Raw genomic sequence first — 24,808 nt, 5'->3', positions numbered from 1 at the left:
TCATACCAGTGGCCACATGACCTTGGAGGTGTCTACGGACAACACCGGCTCTTCAGCTTAGAAATGGAGATGAGCACCAACCCCCAGAGTGTGAGTAGATCAATAGGTACTGCTCCGGCGGGAAGGTAACAGTGCTCCATGCAGTCATGGCAGTGGCCACATGACCTTGGAGGTGTCTATGGCCAACGCCGGCTCTTTGGCTTAGAAATGGAGATGAGCACCAACCCACAGAGTCAGACTTAACGTCAGGGGAAACCTTTGCTTTTACCTCTAGCAGAGAAGGCTGAGATTCCAGTGCATTGAACCATGGCAGCTAAAGTGGAACCAAACTGCATCCATTCTACAATGTAGGTGCTCCCATGGTCAAGCTTTTCGCTCAAGAATAGATCTCACTCTATGATGCCAGAAAAGACTTTTTATTATTTGCTGTGTATTTAAATTTGAGTCACGAACGGTTCCTTTCTTTCTTTTTCTTCTCCAGAAGGCAACACGGAAGGACTACAAATGGCTCCGTATTCCCGGCCTTTTAGAAGGACTGCTTGCTCTGTGCCTTGTTGGCATTGGCCATGTGCATCAGCTTGAGGAGCAGGTCTCCGGCCGAACTGTCCATCACAGTCAGGTTCTTTTCAGAGGATGCCCGGCTTCTTCCACCATCTTCGTCCACGCAAGTGGCATCTGCGGTGCAGCCCTCTGGACAAGGAAGAAACACAAAGCAAGGCTATGTTCATGGGATGGCTAGAAGGTAACAAAATCATATGGCGACAATAATAATATTAATAATAATAATAATAATAATAATAATAATAATAATAATAATAATGTACATGGATGACCTGAAGCTATATGGGAAAACGGAAACTGAAATCCAGTCTCTGACCAACACTGTCCGAATTTTTAGCACTGATATCAGCATGGAATTTGGTTTGGACAAATGTTCGACAGTGGCATTGAAGAAGGGAAAAATCATTGAAAGTGAGGGCATCAATATGCCCAATGGCCAAACAATAAAGTGTCACCAGCCAGAGGCCTATAAATATCTGGGCATATTACAGCTTGGCAACATCAAGCATGAACATGTGAAGACTGTGGTCAGTAAAGAATACACACAAAGGGTCAGAAAAATTCTCAAAAGCAAGCTCAATGGAGGCAACACCATCAAGGCCATAAACACCTGGGCCATGCTTGTCATAAGATATATTGCTGGCATCATAAACTGGACACAGGTGGAACTGGACAATTTGGACAGAAAAACAAGAAAACTCATGACCATTCATCATTCACTGCACCCTCGCAGTGATGTTGACCGGCTGTATCTGCCTAGAAGATCAGGGGGCAGAGGACTCTTACAAGTAAAACAAGCAGTCAAAGAAGAAGAACATGCCCTGGCAGAAGATGTCAAGCAAAGTGAAGAACCTGCTTTGATTGAAGTCAAAAATCAGAAACTCCTCAAAGCACAGCAGACAAAAAAATCAGTACAAGAAAACCGCACTACAAACTAGAGCTGACGGCTGGCACAACAAAACATTGCATGGAAAGTTCCTTGACAAAATTGAAGGAAAAGCTGATAAGGAGAAGATCTGGCTCTGGCTCACGAATGCGACCCTGAAGAAGGAGACAGAAGGCCTGACCCTAGCAGCCCAGGAGCAAGACATCAGGACAAAGGCAATTAAGGCCAAGATCGAAAAATCAGCTGATGACCCAAAATGCAGACTGTGCAAGGAAACTGACGAAACCATTGATCATATCCTCAGCTGCTGTAAGAAAATTGCACAGACAAACTACAAACAGAGGCACAACCATGTGGCCCAAATGATTCATTGGAACTTATGCCACAAGTACCACCTCCCAGCAGCAAAGAACTGGTGGGATCACAAACCTGCAAAAGTATTGGAAAATCAGCACGCAAAGATACTGTGGGACTTCCGAATCCAGACGGACAAAGTTCTGGAACACAACACACCAGACATCACAGTTGTGGAAAAGAAAAAGGTTTGGATCATTGATGTTGCCATCCCAGGTGACAGTCACATTGACGAAAAACAACAGGAAAAACTCAGCCGCTATCAGGACCTCAAGATTGAACTTCAAAGACTCTGGCAGAAACCAGTGCAGGTGGTCCCGGTGGTGATGGGCACATTGGGTGCCGTGCCAAAAGATCTCAGCCGGCATTTGGAAACAATAGACATTGACAAAATTACAATCTGCCAACTGCAAAAGGCCACCCTGCTGGGATCTGCGGCTTACATGGGGCCAAGCCCAAACATTACAGACATAGTAAAACACATCAAGTAAAACAAGTCTTACAGTGTCCCACTCTGGGCGAAAGGTGGCATTTAAATAAGTAAATTACCGTATATACTCGAGTATAAGCCGACCCGAATATAAGCCAAGGCACCTAATTTTACCACAAAAAACAAAAACAAAAAAAACTGGGAAAACATTGACTCCAGTATAAGCCGAGAGCGGTAAATTTCAGAAATAAAAATAGATACCAATAAAATTACATTAATTGAGGCATCAGTAGGTTAAATGTTTTTGAATATTTACATAAAGCTCAAATTTAAGATAAGACTGTCCAACTCTGATCCAATCATTATTCTCATCTTCTTCAATGTAAATGTGCTTATGTATCCTTTTAATATTAATTGAATAAAATGATACATGTAATAATAATAAAAATACAGGAAAATAATACATGTAATAATAAATAGAGTAAAATAGTAAATGTAATAATAATAATAAGATCAGAGTGAAATAATAAATGTATTAATAATAATAATAAAAATAGAGTAAAATAAGTGTAATAGTAGCAACAATTATAGAGAAAAATAATAAATTTAATAATACCAATAATAATAGAGAAAAATAATAAATGTACCATATATTCTCGAGTATAAGCTGACCCAAATATAAGCCAACCAGGACCCTCACCCGAGTATAAGCCGAGGGGGGCTTTTTTCAGTCTTAAAGAGAGGGCTGAAAAACTAGGCGTATACTCGAGTATATACAGTAAATTAAACTATCTCAACATGACCTCCCAAACCTATATTTCGAACATGTCTCCCAATATCTTATTTTTTGAACTACCTTTTCACAACCAAAGTTGATATGGACTCTGGATATTTTCCTGGCCGTTCTGAAGCATTGAGAGAAGCACTTGCAACAAAGCCTTCATTTAAGGTGCTGCAACGGCTTCTGAATATTAAGGGGGTTTTTTTGGTGGGTTCATCATCATCATCATCATCATCATCATCATCATCATCATCATCATCATATGTAGCTCCAGTGATGGAGTTCCAGCATCTTAGTTACATCTGATGATGCCGAACTTTTGCCCAGATTTTTTTTTTGTTGTAACTTCATTTCACCAGCTTGTTAACCAACTTGGGTCCCCATTACAGAGACAGGTGGGGTATAAATTGTCAGAGTTATGGTTTGTGTGGTATGAAATGTTCACTCATTGTTAAAGCTAGTGTGTGTGTGTGAAATTCCAGTAGTGAAATGATTAAACGCATAGAGTAAGATTTACTGCTAGAGTGACATTTTGTAGCTTCCGTTACATAGCCGGCCATCAGTCACTGGAAAGGAACGCCGATAATATTCTTCCCCGGTCACTATCAATTTAGCCAGACACATGGATGAGCTTTTCCGGCTGTGCTCGTGTAAATAGCTGTAATTAAAGCAATAAAAGTTCAGAACCGCCGGGCTTGGCAGACAGCTATGTGTGTATGTGTGTTCGTGCGTCTAAGCAGATTGCTAGATTGCCGACGGAGGGGAGATTGAGACGGAGAGCTGAATAAGTCTCAATTTAACCCTCACACCGACATAATTTTTTTTTGAAATTTCAAATAAGGTTAACAGCAAGAGTATGAAAACAAAGAGGTTATTGTGGAAAAGGGTGAGGGATGTGCATAGAAACAATGAAAAAAGAGTAAGGGGAAGGAACAACCGACACAAAAAAAGAAAACCCCCAAATTACAAACGATCATCCAATAAAGTAAGAAGGAAGACGGACAAAAAGAAACGCAAAAAACAAAACAGAAAAAAACAAGAACAAAAACAAAACAGTAGCAGTATATATATATCTATATATATAGACATGTGTATATATATATAGACATGTGTATGTGTGTGTGTGTGTGTGTGTGTGTATGTGTGTGTGTGTGTGTGTGTATATATATATATATATATATATATATATATATATATATATATATATAATGGACCAAAAATACCAATAAAATAAATAGTAAAATTTGACTTCCATCTCATACACAGATACTTTACATCTTCTTGCATTTGATCTATTACCGCTGGATATTCATTTAAATTAACATCATCATTTGTTTTTCTCTTAGATATTTTTTTATCAAGTCCCAATTTGTTTGCCTTTTTGGTATGCCATTATTATTTTTTAGTAAATACATCAATTTGTCCATGTTCATAATTTCCAACACCTTATTTAACCAGCAACTTAGTTCGGGGGTTTCTTTATTTTTCCAATGTTTTGCATATATCATTCTTGCCGCAGTGGTGAGATAGTTAAACAGAATTTCTTTATTTTTTATCTTTTTCAATATTGAGCATCCCCAAGAGGAAATACTTTGGGTCCAGCTCTACCTTAATTTGCAACATCTCTTGCACTTTTTGGTGGATTTCCTTCCAATAATTTCTTGCCCTTTTGCATGTCCACCAACAGTGGAAAAATGTTCCCACCTGATCGTCACATTTCCAGCATTTGTTTGATGTTTTTTTTGGTAATAGTTTGATAATTTTTGAGGGGTCAAATACCAGCGATAAAACATTTTAATCCAATTTTCTTTCAATTCTATAGCATATGTAGTTTTTAATCTGGAGTTCCAGGCCTTTTCCCATTCTACTAGATAAATTTTTTCCCCTAGGTTCTTAGCCCATTTGATCATATTTTCTTTGATTGCTACCTTATCCGTCAATACATGAGTTCTCCCCTTTGCTTACCATCATTGCAGCAAATGCCGGACGCAGCACATCTCCCGCCCGCACTGCAAGACTTGCCTCCAGCTTCACAAGGAGAAGGCAGGTAATTCTCTTCCAGGCAGCGCAAAGTTTCGGTGGTGCCGAAGTAGCAGCCCAGCTCTTCCCCGCAGCAGATGCTGGGGCCAAAGCAGTTCCCCTTGTTCCCAGGACCACAAGGGATACACTAAATGGGGGGAAATGGGAGGCAGATTGAATGATAACATTGGAAAGCTTTTGCCACACCCTAAAGCAGGGGTCCTCAAACTTTTAAAGCAGCGGGCCGACCCACAATCCTTTGGACTGTGGAGGGGCCGAATTATCATTTGGGAAAAAAAATGAACAAATTTTTATGCACACTGCACATGCCTTATTTGTAGTGCAAAAAACAACAACAATGAAAGAACAATACAATATTTGAATATAAGAACAATTTTAACCAACATAAATCTATCAGGATTTCAATGGAAAGTGTGGACCTGCTTCTGGCCAATGAGATAGTCAAGTTGTTGTTGTTGTTGTTGTTGTTGTTTACCTTCAAGTCATGTCAGACTTTGGGTGAGCCCGAGTCTAAAATTATTCATTTATTTATTTACTACATTTATTTACTGCATTTATATCCCACCCTTCTCAACCCAAATGGGACTCAGAGCAGCTGTATGTACATACAATATATTATATTACAGTAGAGTCTCACTTATCCAACATGAATGGGCTGGCAGAACGTTGGATAAGCGAATATGTTGGATAATAAGGAGGGATTAAGGAAAAGCCTATTAAACATCAAATTAGGTTATGATTTTACAAATTAAGCACCAAAACATCATGTTATACAACAAATTTGGCAGAAAAAGTAGTTCAATACGCAGTAGTGCTATGTAGTAATTACTGAATTTAGCACCAAAATATCACGATGTATTGGAAACGTTTACTACAAAAATGCGTTGGATAATCCAGAACATTGGATAAGTGAGTCTTGGATAAGTGAGACTCTACTGTATTAGCATAGCACAATATTAGCATTATATATTACTATATATTGAACTATACCACTGTACTGTAATATTATATGTAATATATAACATATAATTTAATATTATTATATGGTATTATTAGTATGATATTGTATTATATTTTATCAATATTATATGTATATATAATATATTATTAAAACTGATATAAAATATTATATTATAAAATTGAGGGTGGGGGCCAGGTAAATGACCTTGGAGGGCCGCATCCGGCCCCCGGGCCTTAGTTTGGGGACCCCTGCCCTAAAGCAATGATGGGCAACCTTTTGCACTTGGTGTGTCAAAATTCACCAAAAAACCTAGCATGACTTGGGTGGTGTGTCACTTTGAGAGAAAAAAACATAACTTCGCAATATGTATAGTTTAAATAACAAAAATGTATAATTGTAATATATAACTGTATTTAATAAATCCAAAACTATTTGCTACCATTATTTCCATGTACAACGATCTATGGTACCTCTTGCAGTTTCCACGCTGATTTCTCTCTATTCTAGTTTCAATGTAGTCATGAATAATGAATAATATAATAATAATATAATGGTAATAATATGATAATATACTGCATAGAATGATATAATCTATATATATATAAAAGAGTGATGGCATCAGGGCAGCGGACAAAACAACAAAACTACAGCCCCCCCCTCCCCAACCTCGAAATTTGACAACACAACCTATAATTCACGGCTCTAGGTTGATACAACAAAAAGAAAAGAAAAATAAAGTCCTAATTACAGGGAGAGGAATAATAGTTTTTATCCAATTGCTGCCAGTTTGAAGGCTAAGCTCCGCCCACTTGGTCTCCTAGCAACCTACTCAGCCTAGGGGACAGGCACAGTGAGGCCTCACTTAGGCCTCTTCCACAGATTATCAGATTTTAACTGGATTATATGGCAGTGTAGACTCAAGGCCCTTCCACACAGCTATATAACCCATTTAGAATCTTATATTATCTTATATTATCTGCTTTGAACTGGATTATCTTGACCCCACACTGCCATATAATCCACTTCAGTGTGCATACTAAACATAAAGACATTCAATACCACCACTACCTCAACAATTTCTCACCAACACCACCAGACAACGGCACAGCAACGAGTGGCCGGGCACAGCTAGTACATATATATAAATGTAATATGTATAATTCCCATGGAGTAAACAAAAAAACTACTGGACCAAATCACACCAAATTTGGCCACAAAAGACATAGTCATCCAATCAATCTGCATGCGGCAGCGTGCCAGCAAAAATGGCTAGGCGTGTCAGTGCTGACACGCATGTCACAGCCCTAAAGGAAGCTAAGCAAGGTATTTGGATGGTACACCATCAATAAACACCAGGACCTCTAGGCTCTGTTTCAGAGGAAGGAACTGCAAAATCACCTCTGACTATACCCTGCTTAAGAAAAACCTATAAATTTCACGAGGTTGCCATGAATCAACTTGAAGGCACATATACACATAGTCATTCAATACTTACCTAAGACCAGTGGCTGCTCCCATATCAGTGAGATGGCACATTTCAGGTTTACGACACGGAGCTCTCCAAAGTGCTGAATCTATTTCAGAAGAGGATTCAGGACTTTGGAGAGCTCCTGAAACTCCAGGATTGAAACCTGCAGTGGATTAATTGTCCCTCTAATATGGGAGTTTTAACCATCATGGACTAAGTCCATGCACAATGCTTTGGATGATAGCAAAGTGTTGGAGCATCAGACGAAAGGCATCCATCCGCATAGAAGTAGGGTGCCAGATACTGTTGGATTTTAGGAGTTCCGAAATGAGGGCAGATGTAGTCTACTATCATCAGGAAAGCTACAAGATCCCCTTACCAACCAGATACTACAGAAAAGTTCACAACACTCTTCTAACAATCAATAGGTATACTGCAATTGAACTTGGAGGTTCCACAAAATTGTCATGACTGCTAAAGGTGATCCAACTGATAATGCTGAATGTCCAAAGACTTGCTTGTGCCAGGATTGTCAATAATGGATCCACTTTGGGTTTTGTACAAGGTGCTGGACCCATTTAGGGTGAAACACTTGAGATAGCTCCATTGATGTTCAGATTAGAACTTGGAGCGGACTCACATGCAATGAGCTAGAGCTGCATTATACCCATTTTGCAGAGAAAGAATGGAAATAAAGGTACTCAGTGTCCAAAGATAATCAGTGTGTTGCAGGATGTCCCTCTCGCTAAAACAAAGTTTTTGCAGTTAATAAACTTTTCCCATGTTTTTATGATAGAACCAATTAGGAAATGATATTTATAACCTAGGAACAAAAATTGTGTTACATAGTGTAGGCAACATGGTGCAGTGGTTTGGGCATTTGGACTATGGCTCTGTAGACTAAGATTTGAATCTCTGCTCAGCCATTGAAACCCAGTCTGAGTTCCTTGGGCAGGTCACAATCTCTCAGCCTCTTCTGAACAAATCTTGCCAAGACAACTCTGTGATAGAGTCCAACCTATTATAGATTCATCAAAGGTTGGAAATAACTTAAAGGCACACAACAACAACAAGAACTAAAGAGGTAAACCAGCATAATGTAGTGGTTTGAGGATTGGGATAGGATATTTGTTGTTGTTGTTGTTGTTATACATTCATCAAATGTTGGCAATGACTTGAAGGCACACAACAACAACTGAAGAGGTAAACCAACATAATGTAGTGTTTTGAGGATTGGGATAGGACATTTGTTGTTGTTGTTGTTGTTGTTATAAATTCATCAAAGGTTGGAAATGACTTGAAGGCACACAACAACAACAATAACTGAAGAGGTAAACTAACACAATGTAATGGTTTGAGGACTGGGATAGGACATTTGTTGTTGTTGTTGTTGTTGCTGTTATAGATTCACCAAAGGTTGAAAATGACTTGAAGGAACACAACAATAGCAACAACTGAAGAGGTAAACCAACAAAATGTAATGGTTTGAGGATTGGGATAGGACATTTGTTGTTGTTGTTGTTATAGATTCATCAAAGGTTGGAAAAGACTTGAAGGAACACAACAACAACTGAAGAGGTAAACCAACATGATGTAGTGGTTTGAGGATTGGGATAGGACATTTGTTGTTGTGGTTGTTGTTGTTGCTGTTATAGATTCATCAAATGTTGGAAATGACTTGAAGGCACACAACAACAACAACAACAACAACTACTACTACTACTACTACTACTACTGATGAGGTAAATCAGCATAATGTAGTGGTTTGAGGATTGGGATAGGACATTTGTTGTTGTTGTTGTTGTTGTTGTTATAGATTCATCAAATGTTGGAAATGACTTGAAGGCACACAACAACAACAACAACTACTACTACTACTAGTACTACTACTGATGAGGTAAACCAGCATAATGTAGTGGTTTGAGAATTGAGATAGGACATTTGTTGTTGTTGTTATAGATTCATCAAAGGTTGGAAATGACTTGAAGGCACACAACAACAACAACAACAATAACTGAAGAGGTAAACCAACATAATGTAGTGGTTTGAGGACTGGGATAGGACATTTGTTATTGTTATATTTATATCGATATATACACATTTTCCCCTCCAAAGCTGCTCACAACTTATTGGGACTCAAAGCTGCTCACAACCTAAAAAGCAATGCAATTCAAAACATGCAAAAAGTAAATACTAACATAGAATTAAACTAGTTACTATTGTTATGAACAATTCAGCCAAAAAGCCATTTACTTTTATAGTTGTTGTGTGCCTTGCAACTTATGGCAACCCTAAAGCAAACCTATTGTGGAGATTTCTGGGGCTGAGAGAGTGTGACTTGTGCAAGGTTTCCATGGCCGAGCGGGGAATTGGAGTCAGTCCAATATCCAAAGCTAGGAAAAATCAGGATCACCTTAGGGCAGGCATGGGCAAACTTTGGCCCTCCGGGTGTTTTGGACTTCAACTCCTACAATTCCTAACAGCCTACCGGCTGTTAGGAATTATAGGAGTTGAAGTCCAAAACACCCGGAGGGCCAAAGTTTGCTCATGCCTGCCTTAGGCTCTCTGAAAGGCACACAACAACAAACAGAAGACTTGGAAGATAATAAAAGGAGTTTGAAGCAACATTTTCTCTCTCTTCCATGCATAGGAATATCTCTCTCCCGCAGATGCAAACCCAAGCCAGCTTTCGGCGTTACCTGTCGGATCTCGGTGTCCGGATAGGCCCGCTTTCCTCCCCGAGGGCAGTTCTGGATGTAGCAGGCGGAAGAGAAGGCAAGCAGGCAGAAGAGGCAAACTGGGACGGATGCTGGAGGCATGGTGGTGGTGATGGTCTCGCAGCTCTGCTTTCCAACTCTTGCATCTGGCACCAGCTCGGTCCACCTGGCTATTTATGCTCGCCTGCCTTGGCTTGCTTCTGCCCACCCACCACGTAATACCACACGCGCCAAGGGTGTTTATTTCCACTTTCCGGGCTCCGATCGTAGTCAATAATTGAGCCAATTTGGTGCCGAGACAAGCTCAGGTCCCCAAAGCTTCTCCTCGGTTGTTTTTCATATATTCATCATCAGCATAAATTGGAATGTGATCAAAATAGCAAAGAGGCCCACTTCGTGATTTTTTTTCTCTTTCTCTCTTTGCATCACAAAAAAATAAATAAATCGGGGAACAATTTCAGCAGAGTGTCACTTGACTTTATGATATCTTTTTCTCTATCTCTTTGCAGCGCAAACGCTATTTCGTTAGAAAATAAATCTGGGAACAATTTCAGCGGAGTGTCTCTTGGCTTTATGATATCCTTTTCTGAGTGTGTGACCAGTCACATAGATGGATGGTTTCAAGTTAAATATGATAATTGGTGACATAGATGGATAGTTTTATACACAGGATCTTAAGATGAACTAAAGTACAGTATTACAGTAGAGCCTCACTTATCCAACGTTCTGGATTATCCAACACATTTTTGTAGTCAGTGTTTTCAATACATTTATTCATTTATTTATTTATTTATTTTATTTCCCTCATTTCTATCCCACCCTTCTCACCCGAAGGGACACAGGGCGGCTCACAGTCTGGCAAAAATTCAATGCCAATATACAATACAAAAACATAAAACATAAGCAATTAAACAATTGGATAACTTAACAAAATGCAATAAATACATTTAAAACAATAGAGTATAAAATGCTTGAACCATCGTGATATTTTGGTGCTAAATTCGTAAATAAAGTAAATACTACATAGCAGACTGAAAGGTCCCAGGTTCAAATCCCGGGAGCGGAGTGAGCGCCCGCTGTTAGCTCCAGCTTCTGCTGACCTAGCAGTTTGAAAACATACCAACGTGAGTAGATCAATAGGTACCGCTCTGGCGGGAAGGTAAATAATTTATTATTTATCACACTGGTCTCTCACCCTGGACTTTCCACAGATATATATAAACCTTCCTTGCTTAGTTTCTCCATACCTCACAACCTCTGAGGATGCCTGCCATAGATGTGGGCGAAATGTCAGGAGAGAATACTTCTGGAACATGGCCATATAGCCCGGAAAACATACAACAACCCTATTGTGTGATACCAATGGAAAAGTGCTTCCCAATACTTATGCTACTTTGTCCATAGTTTTTTGGGGGAAAGATGAATGAACAAATGTAATGACCAGAGTTTGGAAATGTTCGCATTTTGGACAACAATTTTGGAAATGTTCTCCAAAAAGTAACAACTCGAAGAAGACACCAAAGTCATCCACACCTGAACAATAATCCAACAGTACTGTGTTAGGAATCGTGTCAGCATCTCATAGCATACTCTCTTCTTTAAAATAGCTTCCAGCTCTATGATCTATATTATTTAGATATTTTAGTCCCTGGGACAAAGTGGGCGGAAGAACTTGGCACTTTGCCGACAAGTTAAATAATTCCCTTTGCCTACTCCTTGCTCCAACAAGATTTCGTGGAGGATGGATTTGCCAGGTTGCAGATGGCACCTTGCAGTGACTCAACACCATGACGGAGGTGAAACCATCCATCCCAGTTCACATTGCCAAAAACATACTTCCCACTCATCTTCCCATCTGTGCAAGGAGCTTCCATAGTGGCCTTCTCTGGTTCTACGTTTGCCATTTTTATAAGAGAAATATGTTGGGAGAACTCAACTTGTACCCCAGTTATAAACTTCATTGGATGCACATTTTCCATAACTTGATCCGGTTGAAACCCAAATCTTCCATTGTGTAGGAGAAATATATTGGGAGGACTCAACTTCTACCCTAGTTGTAGACTTCATTGGATGCACCTTTTCCATAGCTGGGTTGGCTCTTCCCTTGATCTCATTGAGCCCAAAATTTCCCATTGTGTAGGAGTAATATGTTGGGAGGACTCAACATCTACCCCAGTTGTAGACTTCATTGGATGCACCTTTTCCATAGCTGGGTTGGCCCTTTCCTTGATCCCATTGAGCCCAAAATTTCCCATTGTGTAGGAGTAATATGTTGGGAGGACTCAACATCTGCCCCAGTTGTAGACTTCATTGGATGAACCTGCTCCACATCTGGGTTGGCCTGTTGTAACTCAGCCATCACGGCCTGTTCTTCAGCAGGAGTTAGAGTTTGATTCAGAGTCTGACTCGGATTTTGGACCCATCCAGGACTTGGATCAAAGCCCAATGCCTTTGCAGGTGCCTGAAGTTGTGGAGCCAGAAAATCCACTAATTGGCGAGCATTCCGATCCTCAGTCAAGGTTGGTTTTGCCAGATGTTGTTGACGCAGGGGAGGATACTGCTTTTAATCGGAGGGAATCTTTTGCGAAGGAAAGGAGTCAAAGAGAGGGGGTAAGATGGAGTCGAAGGTTGGCTCTCAGGCGCAGTAATGACTACTTTCCCGTGTGAAGTTCTGTGTCTCCCAACTCTCATTGACTTGTAGCCTTGAGAACTCCTTAAAGGTGCCTCACTCCCTGCTCTGGTTGAGGTGTCAACTTTGCCTTCCTTGGGAGAGGACTCCATGTTCCAGTATCTTGCTCCTTGCCTTGTTCCCTGCCTTGTTTCCGTGCCTGGTTTCAGGATCTCCAAGTCGTGTTTGTGCCTTGTGACTCTCGAGTTTATCTTGCCTTGCTAACCTCGATTCCTAGCGGCTGCTTCACAAGTGGATTACAGTTTGTGGTTTTGCAGCGTTTTGTTCCTGTTCCTTGCAACTTCTGGCTGACTCTGTTTGGATGGCGTTTATGGACTAACTCTGACTTCTTTGTTGGAACTAACAAGTTCTATTTGTGGATTACAATTGAGAGACTTTACTGGACTTGATTTGAACAGTTAAAGACTTTATACTATGGACTATTCTTTATATTAACTTTATATGCTACCTACTTGCATATGTATATATATATATATATATATTCTTCAATAAACTGCTTCGCTTGTGATACTGGCTACCGGTGTGGTTTTCAGGGTGCCCTCGCAGCCTTGGGGTGTAACATGGTCCTTCCCTTGATCCCGTTGAGCCCCAAATCTCCCATTTTACAGGAGAAATACATTGGGACGACTCAACTTCTACCCTAGTTGTGGATTTCATTGGATGCACCTTTTCCATACCTGGGTTGGTCTTTCCCTTGATCCCAATGAGTAGGATTTGAAGTAATTTCTCTGTGTAGGTAACACAGGACATATTTCTCAGAATCACTAGTCCATAGTCCAAAGCATCTCTTTGTTCTGAGAGTCTAATGGAGTCTCTATCTAGTCTGAAAGTCCAATTGAGTCTAAAGCATACAGTTAATACTGAAGTCTCTAAGCATACTGTTTTCTGCTGAAGTCTAAAGGCATACTGTTCTAAAATGCAGTCTGAGTCCTGAACAATCCCAGATCTGATCACATAGTCTGGAGCCCCTCCCACAACAAAGATCTAAAGGAAAACAGTAAACCAATATGCACATATACAATACAGTAGGCAATCTGAATTATACACACAATAAACAACCAGTGGAGGCTTGAAAAAGTTGCTAATTCCAACAAGACATGGTGTGTGTTAGTGTTTTTGTTGATATGGAGTGAAATGTGTAATCCATTGTTGCTATGATATGTATGTATTTCATTCTGGCAAGCATTCCAGCAGTCCAGAGGTTAATTGCAGCAAGGCTTTGATTGATTGCTGGAAGGGCAAATGAACAAGGACTTCCGTTTGAGCTACTTGACAGGAAGATACATCACAGACTGTGGAATGCAGGAGGTGCTTCTGTGCATAGAGAGAATGGACTTTGTGAGAGATGGACATGCAACATGTGTCCGGATAGCTTTGGAGTTTAGTATTGAAATACTGTAAAATAAAGCCTTCTGAGCCGTTGAGTTTCAGCAGACATAAATCAGCAAAGGTGTCGTGCTTTGTTGGTGCAGTTTTGCCATTTGCAAAGTGGTCTGATGGGGTGAGCAGAGGTGGCACCTGGCTCATCCATCAAGTCTGGGTCGACAATTCCCTGACAGTTTGGATGTGGAAAAACAGTTTTTTCCTGTTTGGATAAGTGTATTTCCCTGTAACCACTTGGCCCTTGAAGTGTATAGGCCAAAACCTAAAATGCCAGCATAAATCTGGTATCATAACCTCTTACTCCTAGCATGTCTTTGAAAGACCTCAGCTGCATCCACATTGAAGAATTATAGCAGTTTTACACCACTTTGACTGCTATAGCTCTATGGAATACTGGGATTTGTAGTTTTGTGAGATATTTGTTTATTTTTATTTACAGCATTTTTACCCCACCTTTCTCACCCTGTCAGAAAGCTCAAGGGGTGCAGCTGTCGCACCTCAGGTTAGCTTCACCTTGCTGTATACACCAAACTGCACACAGGTTGAAGTCTTTTTAGTTTATTAGAAAATAGAAGATAAAAGGTTCTTTAAAAACAAAAGTAAAGTTCCAAACACCGTAACAAAATAAAGCCTTAGAGAATAATTCAAGAAATCACAAGGGATAAACAAGGTCCCATTAGAGCATGACAAAGTCCCAAGAACATGAACACAAGAGCTGCAAGATAATCCAGGAAAACGAGAGCTTGCTTTTTGGTTAAACGAAAGTTGCTTTGACAAAGGTTTATCTCCAAACACATTGCCTTAATACCCTTTGTAAAGCATGAAAGCATTTCTCTGGCCCCTAACCTCCCTCTTGTTTGCGATTCTCACACTCCTCCGAACCCTGAATTCCAAACGGTCAGCTTGATCTAAGGAACCTGTTTCATCAAGGTCAGCCTGCTCGTTAGTTTGCTGAGCCTCATTATCAGACTGAGAACTGTCCTCCTTTTCCAAGTCAATTTGCACTTGGGTAGTTTCAGTATCAACAACATCATTCCTTGCTGTGGGAAAATGAACTTGCACTCTCCTTTCCTCATCTTCTACAACAGGGACATTTTGAACCTGGTTTTGAACCTGAATCCCATTATCCTCATCAGAGTCAATCTGAAGTTGTAGCTGCGTCACAACAGCAGCACACTAAAAATCCTATGGTTGTGTTGAATGATTTCAGAAATGGCAAGAACCATTGTGTGTTCAGAAGCCAGGTGTGTCTAGCTATTCCAAAAGGCTAAATCAGATCCAGATGGGTAGAAGGCAAAAACAGAAGTTTATTCTCAATGGCAAGCCTATTACACATTGTATAATAACATTTTTATTGCTGAATAGATAGATGATAGATAGATAATCAGAGACTGACGGCCTACCACTGGTTTCCATTCATCCTTTCTTTAATGATGCTTCTCGTTTGCTTTTGACATTTGCGGAATGACTCTTGCCCAAAGAAAGGAAAGGAATTTGGAGAGGGCTACGTGACTTGAACCCATTCTTTCCCCAAGTCCCTTCTCATTAGGTTTTGACGTATTGTGTTTTAATTTCCTCCCGTTGCCCCCAGCTGCTTCTCCTTGCATGCCCCACACCGTCATGCGGTGCCGTTCCCAACGGAAGAGACGTCTCAGGCCTGACACCAGCGGGGAATGACCCCAGGAACGTGGGATGAATATGCAAAGGAGGGTTTTGCAAACAGGGAAACACGTCAGCAAGACCCCCTCGGAGGCACAGGGCAAGATTAGCAAGCAGTTTAGTTTTTGAGAGCCATAGTTAAAGCTCGGCTTCATTGCTTAATTGGAGAAGAGGACCCAGAGCAAAAGCACAGACAACTTAGGGTACGTCTACGCAAGGCTTGGGCAAACTTGGTCCCTCCAGGTGTTTTGGACTCCAACTACCACAATTCCTAACAGCCTCAGACCCTTTCCTTTTCCCTCTCAGCCGCTTAAGCGGAATTGTGGGAGTTGGAGTCCAAAACACCTGGAGGGACCAAGTTTGCATGTACCTGAACTACACCATGGAAATAATGCCGTTTGATGCCACTTGGAACTGCCATGGCTCAGGGCTATGTCGTTTTACAAAGTTTTTAGCTTTCTCTGCTAGGGCCTCACCAAAGCACAGCTCCTAGGATTCCATAGCGTTGAGCCATGCCACTTAAAGTGGTGTCAAACTGCATTCATTCTACAGTGTAGATGCACCCTAAGTGGAAGCAAAGGAGCTCAAATCCAAAGTTTGTCACATTGGCAATAAAGCAAGAGCCAAGGCAATGGAGGAAAGGGAGATTTGTGTGAGGAAAGAAATTGGTCACCTTTTCTGGACATCTTTCAGCTTGTTCTTCTTGAATTTTGGGGCTCAGAATTGAACACCAGATTATTCCAGGTGAGGTCTGATTAATAAACACTGAAATTGACACTGAAATACAACCTGCCTGAGCTCTGCGAGTGCAGCATTTTTCCGGATGAAGCAGAGAGCATTTAAGGATCAGGACATCCATAGAGATATCAAGGTGCTTGTTTATAATGCTATTGTCCTCCCAACCCTGTTATACTCCTGCAGAACGTGGATTGTCTACAGACATCACACTCAACTCCAGGAATGATTCCATCAGCGTTGCCTCTGAAAAATCCTGTAAATCTCTTGGGAAGAGAGGCGGACAAATGTCAGCATGCTAGAAGAAGCCACGACCACCAGAACTGAAGCAATTGTTGACCATTTCCGCTACCTTGGCAGCCACCTCTCCACAAAAGTCAACATCGATGAAATACAACACCGCCTGAGCTCTGCGAGTGCAGCATTTTTCCGTATGAAGCAGAGAGTGTTTGATGACAAATGTCAGCGTTCTGGAAGAAGCAAAGACCACCAGCATTGAAGCAACACTCCTATGCCATTGGACTGGCCATGTTGTACAAATGCCCGATGACCATCTCTCAAAGCAGTTACTATACTTGCAACTCAAAAACAGAAAACTGAATGTCGGTGGACAGGAAAACAGATTGAAAGATGGGCTTAAAGCTAACCTTAAAGCATAAACACTGAGAACTGGGAAGCTCTGCCCTTGAGCACTCCAGTTAGAGGTCAGCTGTGACCAGCAGTGCTGTGGAATTTGAAGAGGCACAAATAGAGGATGAAAGAGAGAATCGTGCCAAGACAAAGGAGTGTCAAGCCAACCCTGATCGGGACTGCATTCCATCTGGAAACTGATGTCCTCACTGTGAAAGAACATGCGGGTCAAGAATAGGGCTCTACAGTCACCTATGTATGCAACGCCAAGACAATACATTTGGAAGGCCATCATATTTGGACAACGAGGGATTGCCTAAGTAAGTAAGATTATTAAAAAGTCTCCACTTTATAAACCACTTTCACCTTTACATGCAATGTAAAGATGAAAATATGGATGTAACATGATATGGCTTGCTTAGCTTTTCCCAGGTATTTGAAGGGAAAACTGAAGGTCAGTGGGTACCTATGAGAAATATATACTCTACTTTGACAGAAGGTGCTTAAATTGGTGCCATTTAGCTTTCCCGCAGTTGCTAAATCTATATAAAATTATATTATCTCTCTGCCCATTCTGCAGTTATTGTTGTGTCTGAGGAGCAGCTGCCAGAACCTCTTACAAGGAGATGACCGAATTAATGGGCATTATCCTCAAATTGCAGCTAAACTGTACTTTAGGTAATTTATACATCTTTGCCGAAGCCACATACACACATGATGACATGGCCAAATGACTGTAATATAGTCGGCGTTGGAGCACAAACGTTCACATGCAATGAAAGAGGGGCGCGCAAGGAACATCAAGTGTCATAATGACCCAGCTGCATTACACTCACTTGCTTAACAACCGAGCAGGGGAAAAAAACCTCAATTTCCTTGTTCTTTGGGAATATAACGTACTCATCCTTTGCACGTCGGAGCATCTCTAAGTCAGAAGTGGAGGCCGTCGCATTACAAAGCAGAACAAGGGCTTCCCCACTGGCTGTGCTCCAGTTTCATGACTCCATCATTGAGTGATCCCCAACTTTTGTATGGTTTCAACCCCATATTTTCAGCTTCAAATGACCCTCCCAAGGCTCAGTTGCCAACAGGGAGAGCTTTAAGCACAAATATATTGCTGTTTGTATTCCAGCCTTTATGCTTTGGCCTCCTACAGTGCTGATGCACTCTGAGGCTGAGAGAGTGTGACTTGGGTTTCCCTGAAGGAGTGGAGGTTCGAACTCCGACGACTTGGAATCTTAATATAACACTCAAACTGCAACGCTGGCTTCCATGGTATCAAATTTGTATAACTGTGTAGTGTAATATAGGCTTAATAAAATGTAAAGGTAAAGGTTTCCCCCTGACATTAAGTCCAGTTGTGTCCGACTCTGGGGGTTGGTGCTCATCTCAATTTCTAAGCCAAAGAGCCGGCATTGTCCATAGTCACCTCCAAGGTCATGTGGCCAGCATAACTGCACGGAACGTTGTTACTTTCCTGCCAGAACAGTACCTATTGATCTACTCACATTTGCATGTTTTCAAACTGCTAGGTTGGCAGAAACTGGGGCTAACAGCAGGAGCTCACCCCACTCCCCGGATTCAAACCGCCGACCATTCGGTCAGGAAGTTCAGCAGCTCAGCGGTTTAACCCGTTGCTCCACCGGGGGCTTAATGTCTGTAGCAAATGCAGCCAAGACCTTTGGGTCACTCCAAGGCCTAAAACATGTTTTCAAATTGCAAGAAAGGAGATTCCACCTGAATATTAGAAAGAACTTCCTGACTGTAAGAAGAGCTGTTCAGCAGTGGAACTCTCCGCCTTGGAGTCCGATGGAGGTTCCTTCTTTTGGAGGCTTTTAAGCAGAGGCTGGGCTGCCATCTGTCAGGGTTGCTTTGATTGTGTTTCCCCTGCATGGCAGAATGGGGTTGGATTGGATGGCCCCTGGGGTCTTTTATGATTGTGAATATCTGTAGAGTTACTTATCTCCTTTGTTTTCAAGTAAGGATCTCCCGTTTGCCTCTGCTGGGACATGCTGAACTCATAAACTCACCTTCTCGATATATAAAAGACAATGTATGTATGCATATTTGTTTGTCTGCTTCTTTGTTTGTTGTACCACAAAGACTTGATGGAATCTGGACCACTCTTTGCAGACATAGCTTTCATTATACACCTTCAAATAATGGATGGGTTTGGAATGAAAAACCAGAGCAGAGGGAATGAAAAGGAACAAAGCTATTGGAAGTAGCAACCTTCTTCAAGCCTCCACTAGTTATTTGTTATGTATATAAGTCAGATTGCTTATTGTATTATATATGAGGGTTGAATGAAAAGTAATGCCTCCACCTTTGTTACTGGGGTTTGGATGGGAATATTTTAATAAATCAAATGCAGAAATAATCCTTAGAATGTGCTCTTTAACTACCACTATTCACTTTCCCACATAATCACCAGACATTTGGACATATTTCTGCCAATGATGAACAAGTTTTCTGAAGCCGTCACGGAAGAAGTCAACACTCTGTTTCCGCATCCAGCGTCTCACAGGACCCATGGTGCACAGATCTTCCGATAGCTAAGTAAAGCAATCATGTGACCCACACGTTCTTGTGAAATGCCGATGATGCTTGAAATTTCTCTCTGAGTAATACGATGATCGTCCTGAATCAATCTGTCAACCTTTTGCTTGTGAAACTCGGTGGTTGCTGCCACAGGACTTCCAGCTCTTTGTTTGTCACGCAAGTCAGATGTTCCCATCTCAACATCTTTAAACTTGCTTGCCCAACGATGCACAGGACTCACATCAGCACAATCCCCATAAACAGCTTGCATTCTCTGATGAATCTCCTTTGGGGTGACACCTTCTGCTCTCAAGAATTCAATGACTGCACGTTGCTTAAGTCCCATTGACCAACCGTCTGTGCAGGGTTCCATATTTTGCACTTTAACAACACAACCGTTCAATGCTAAGGCTTCCCACCAAATGGAACTGTAGAGGAGAGTCAACTGAACAAGCCAGGACCTGCCGCAGACCAGGACTGCCATCTGTTGAGGAGTTATGAAGGTGGAGGCATTACTTTTCATTCAACCCTCATGATTTTTATCAAGAGGTTATGGCATCATCGTTTTTCAAAAGGTTATGACTTCTAACAAGGTTATGCATCTCTCCAAAGATCATAAAATCTCCCAAAAAATCTTCCATTTTCCAAAAAAAGCAGATTGGCCATGGCTAGGTGAAGTGTCCCAATGTTGTGTGACTGGGAAAGAAAGGGAGTGAAGCAGATTGTTTGCTGCTAGGTGACATGCGAATAAGGAAAGTGGATGAAGGAAGGAAAGAAAGAAAAAGATGGGAAAGAAAGGGAGAATGTAGGAAGGGTTGGCGAGAAAAAGAAGGGAAGGAAAAGAAAGGAAAAGGTATGAGAGAAGAAAGAAAGAAAGAAGAAGGGAAGATAAGAGAAAGGAAGGAAGGAAGGAAGGAAGGAAGGAAGGAAGGAAGGAGCTAGTGAGCAGGGGGAAAGTGTATAAGGGAATGCAAAGGAAAGCAAGGAATAAAGAAATGAAAAGAGAGGAGGACTTTTAAGGTGTATGAGGAAAAGATAGGTGGAAAAGAAAAGACAAGACAACGCAAACCCAGGCAATGCTGGGTATATATTTAGTATTGCATAATACTCAAGCTATGCCTCTTGGCTACTTTTTATTTATCGTGTCAGAAGCAAATTGAGGATACAGTTATAATGTATTTAAAAACACAAGGTTTAAAACTTGGCATTATACTAGATTTCCTTTGACCAGAAGCTGGCCACTTGGAGTGCCTCTGGTGTGGCTTTGAGAAGGTCCACCATTGTGCATGAGGCAGGGCTCAGGCCGCATTGTAGTCAGTTGTCTGTGGTTTGCTCCTCTCCACACTCACATGTTGTGAACTCCATTTTGTGGGCCCATTTCTTAAGGTTGGTTCTGCATCTCATGGTGCCAGAGCGCAGTCTGTTCAGCACCTTCCAAGTTGCCCCGTTGTTGGTGTGCCCAGGAGGAGTCTCTCATCTGGCATCAGCGATGGATTGAGGTTCCAGGTTTTAGCCTGCCACCTTTGGACTCTTGCTTGCTGAGGTGTTCCTGCGAGGATCTCTGTGGATCTTAGCAAGCTGTTTCTTGATTTAGTGCTGGCTTTCTGATTAAGAGCCGAACAGAGGGTGAGCCAGAGATGTCACTGCCTTGATCCTTTCATTGCTGGCTGCTACTTCCCGACGGATGTCAGGTAGTGCAATACCAGCTAAACAGTACAATTTCTCCAGTGGTGTAGGGCATTGACATCCTGTGATAATGCGTAATGTCTCATTTAAGGGCCACATCCACTTTTTTAACGTGGTGAGATGTATTCCACACTAGGCATGAGTATTCAGCAGCAGAGTAGCAAAGCGCAAGGACAGATGTCTTCACTATATCTGGTTGTGATCACAAGTTTGTGCCAGTCAGGTTTTGTATATTATATTATTATACCTTTTCCATGATATTCAAGCAGTGCTTCTTATAAGTCAGAGCATGGTCCAGAGTGACTCCTGGGTATTTTGGTGTGCTGAATGCTCCAGTGGGATTCCTTCCCAGGTAAACCTCAGAGTTCAAGATGCTCATCTGTTTTGGCTACTTCTAATTTCACTTGAATAATTTTCAGTTCATAAGCAATACCTGTGCTTCCTTGCCACTTAATACAGTGCATTCTACTTGTTTGTTCTGACTTTATGGTTTGATTACCTTTTGCTTTAATAAGTAAGAAAAAAGTTTTGAACAACAGTAAATTGACATTAGTTTCATTTCAAATTTCCATCCCCTTCTGCTCTCAGCAGGTTTGAATCAGACTCTATTACAAATCTTAAACAGACGGTAAGAATTATGACCCAGGCGGAGAACTTTATTAATATTCTTAATTCTTTTTAAAAGCCAGCCACTGTTCCAAGTGTCATTTCCAGAACGAATGAAAGCATTAAAAGGCCAGACCAGACTGTATCTTAAAAGTACATTAGCAGGAATTATCCACCCGCAAATGAACCGCTGCCTAGAATGATAATGCAGGAATGAAAGATTAAAATGCAATTACGCTCTTTAAAGTCAAGGAAGGTTAATGAAATGTTTTTCACCAGTTAAGGAAGATCTGCACAACCCAGCCTGGAATCACTTAATGGCATTTGCTAACTTACTAATTCAAGGGTTAAAGGCAGAAAGGCAGCTATTAAGCACTGTAGAGGAGGCAGCAAAAGGCTGAAGCGTCCAGCAGGATCCTCTTCCAAGGTCCAGAATGAGCAACTGTCCAGCTCCACAGGAAAACTCATATGTGTCTAATATAGTACATTCCCAGCTTCTCAGTTTGTCATTATCATCATAACAGGTAGATTTTCCCAAACATGTTATATCTGGGGCCTGGTCCTCATGGATAAACTTGGAAAATGTCCCTCTTGCATTGCAAATGTAACAGAAACCTTGCAATTCTCCATCAGGTTGAATGCAACTCTTTGCACGCTAAGCACCAAAAGTGCTACAAACCTCTCAGGCTAGGTGGTTAAGGTTGTAAACTTTACTAAAACACAAGTGAATGTACCAATGTCCACGCGCATGCTTGTATACCAATGTGTACAATGCATGTATCAGTGTGAAACAGCATCACATTCCCATTTCCACATTCCCATTCTTGAATGGATTGAAACCGCTCCACCTTGAACAAAAATGTCCAGCCACTTCCAATACAAACTTAGGCAGGAGGAAGATTGTTCTCCAGCTGTGTTGTCAAAAGGCTTTCATGGCCCGAATTGCTGGGTTGCTGCGAGTTTTCTGGGCTGTATGGTCATGTTCCAGAAGCCTTCTCTCCTGATGTTATGCCCACATCTATTGCATCCTTAGAGTTTGTGTAGTCTGTTGGAAACTAGGCAAGTGGGATGTATATACAGTAGAGTCTCACTTATCCAAGCTAAACGGGCCGGCAGAAGCTTGGATAAGCGAATATCTTGGATAATAAGGAGGGGTTAAGGAAAAGCCTATTAAACATCAAATTAGGTTATGATTTTACAAATGAAGAACCAAAACATCATGTTAGACAACAAATTTGGCAGAAAAAGTAGTTCAGTACGCAATAATGTTATATTGTAATTACTGTATTTACAAATTTAGCACCAAAATATCACGATATATTGAAAACATTGACTACAAAAATGGCTTGGATTATCCAGAGGCTTGGATAAGCGAGGCTTGGATTAGTGAGACTCTACTGTATCTGTGGAATGATGTCCAGGGTGGGAGAAAGAACTCTTGTCTGTTGGAAGTGAGAGTGAATGTTGCAATTCATTACCTTGATTAGCATTGAAAAGCTTCAAAGCCTGGCTGATTCCTGCCTCGGGGAATCTTTTGTTGGGAGGTGTTAGCTGGCCCTGATTGTTTCATGTCTGGAATTCCCATTTTCAGAGTGTTGCTCTTTATTTGCTGTCCTGATTTGAGTTTTTTAAATACTGGTAGATTTTGTTCATTTTCATGGTTTCCTCCTTTCTGTTGAAATTGTTCTCCAGCTGTTGTCTTAACCTGCCCTGGAACAACAAGACGAACTTGTCTTACAGAAGCTGGGCAGCCCAGTTCATATTGATTTTTTTGTTGTGTCTCCAAGTTACCAATGTCTTTCTCTAAAACCGAGTGGGACTTTCCATGGCATAGCAGAGATTTGAAGTCTTGTTTCCAGAATCAGGTCCAGCACTCAAACCACTACACATAGATCTATATTGATTTGTGCTGTATGGTATTCTCCTCTGTTTTGTAAGTTGGGGCTCAGAATGCAGTGGGGTTCTTCCTCCATTCCCATTAGCTTTACCCAGTGGATATTTCCTCGCTTTGGGTTCCATGTGGAAAGAACGTAGGCTATAAATAAGTAGATATAACAAGATATGGCCAATGCAACAGATGGCCTCTCCACTCTGAAGGAACAGCAGCATGGAAACATCTGGTGTAAAGGCTTAGTTAAGTCCCTCTTCACTATCCCTATGTCCTGGCTATAGATCCTAAAATGGAATTGTGTAGCATAAACCTATGCAGGCAGAGTGTAATGTCCCCTTTGCATTGAATGGCAATGTGGGGCCAAATGAAACAAGCCACCAAAGGTACAGCCAAGTACACAACCCAATGCACAGATTCATCCATGGCAATGAGTTGCATGTCTTCATATACACAATGGCAACTAGATGTACTACTCTGTTACAACAAATTTGAATAAGAGTATTCCATAATGGGTTAAAAATGTAGTTTCTCTTTCCTGACATTTTAAACTTAACAGAGGAAGTGACCTGGAATTCCAGAGGTCAGAAAGATGGTGAAATTGCTTTCCAAATAGTTTTTTTAAAGCTGTGGCACAGTGTATTCCTGCAATTGCTGCCACTCACTGGGCATCACAATACTGAGGCTTTTAAAGAAACACCCAACCTATTCTTCCATTGAGGAGGAGATATGAATATTCTCATAAAGACATGTATCTCCAAGAAGGACAGCCATTGTATGTACCAATGGATTA

At 41.2% G+C, this 24,808-nt stretch overlaps 1 protein-coding gene across 1 annotated transcript; it reads right to left on the bottom strand.

Moving 5' to 3' along the window:
* Positions 1 to 400: 400 nt before the first annotated feature.
* LOC134299523 (vasotocin-neurophysin VT-like) lies at positions 401 to 10,357 on the bottom strand. The gene is made up of 3 exons (XM_062982570.1): positions 10,181 to 10,357; positions 4,978 to 5,179; positions 401 to 690 (listed from the first exon to the last, which is right to left on the bottom strand). The coding sequence occupies exons 1-3, from the start codon at positions 10,298 to 10,300 to the stop codon at positions 527 to 529; spliced, it is 486 nt and encodes a 161-aa protein (XP_062838640.1). The 5' UTR covers positions 10,301 to 10,357; the 3' UTR covers positions 401 to 526.
* Positions 10,358 to 24,808: the final 14,451 nt, after the last annotated feature.

The sequence above is a fragment of the Anolis carolinensis genome, chromosome 5 (genome assembly GCF_035594765.1).
Source record: "Anolis carolinensis isolate JA03-04 chromosome 5, rAnoCar3.1.pri, whole genome shotgun sequence".
In the NCBI taxonomy this organism is placed as follows: domain Eukaryota; kingdom Metazoa; phylum Chordata; class Lepidosauria; order Squamata; family Dactyloidae; genus Anolis; species Anolis carolinensis.
This window is presented reverse-complemented; position numbering and strand designations above follow the sequence as displayed.

Excerpts from the sequence above, each read along its gene's own strand:
- LOC134299523 (XM_062982570.1), bottom strand. The coding sequence starts at position 10,300 with ATGCCTCCAGCATCCGTCCCAGTTTGCCTCTTCTGCCTGCTTGCCTTC. Across the intron at positions 5,180-10,180 it reads CGGACACCGAGATCCGACAG|TGTATCCCTTGTGGTCCTGG; the intron begins GTAACGCCGAAA and ends CCCCCCATTTAG. Across the intron at positions 691-4,977 it reads CGGCATTTGCTGCAATGATG|AGGGCTGCACCGCAGATGCC; the intron begins GTAAGCAAAGGG and ends TTCCTTGTCCAG.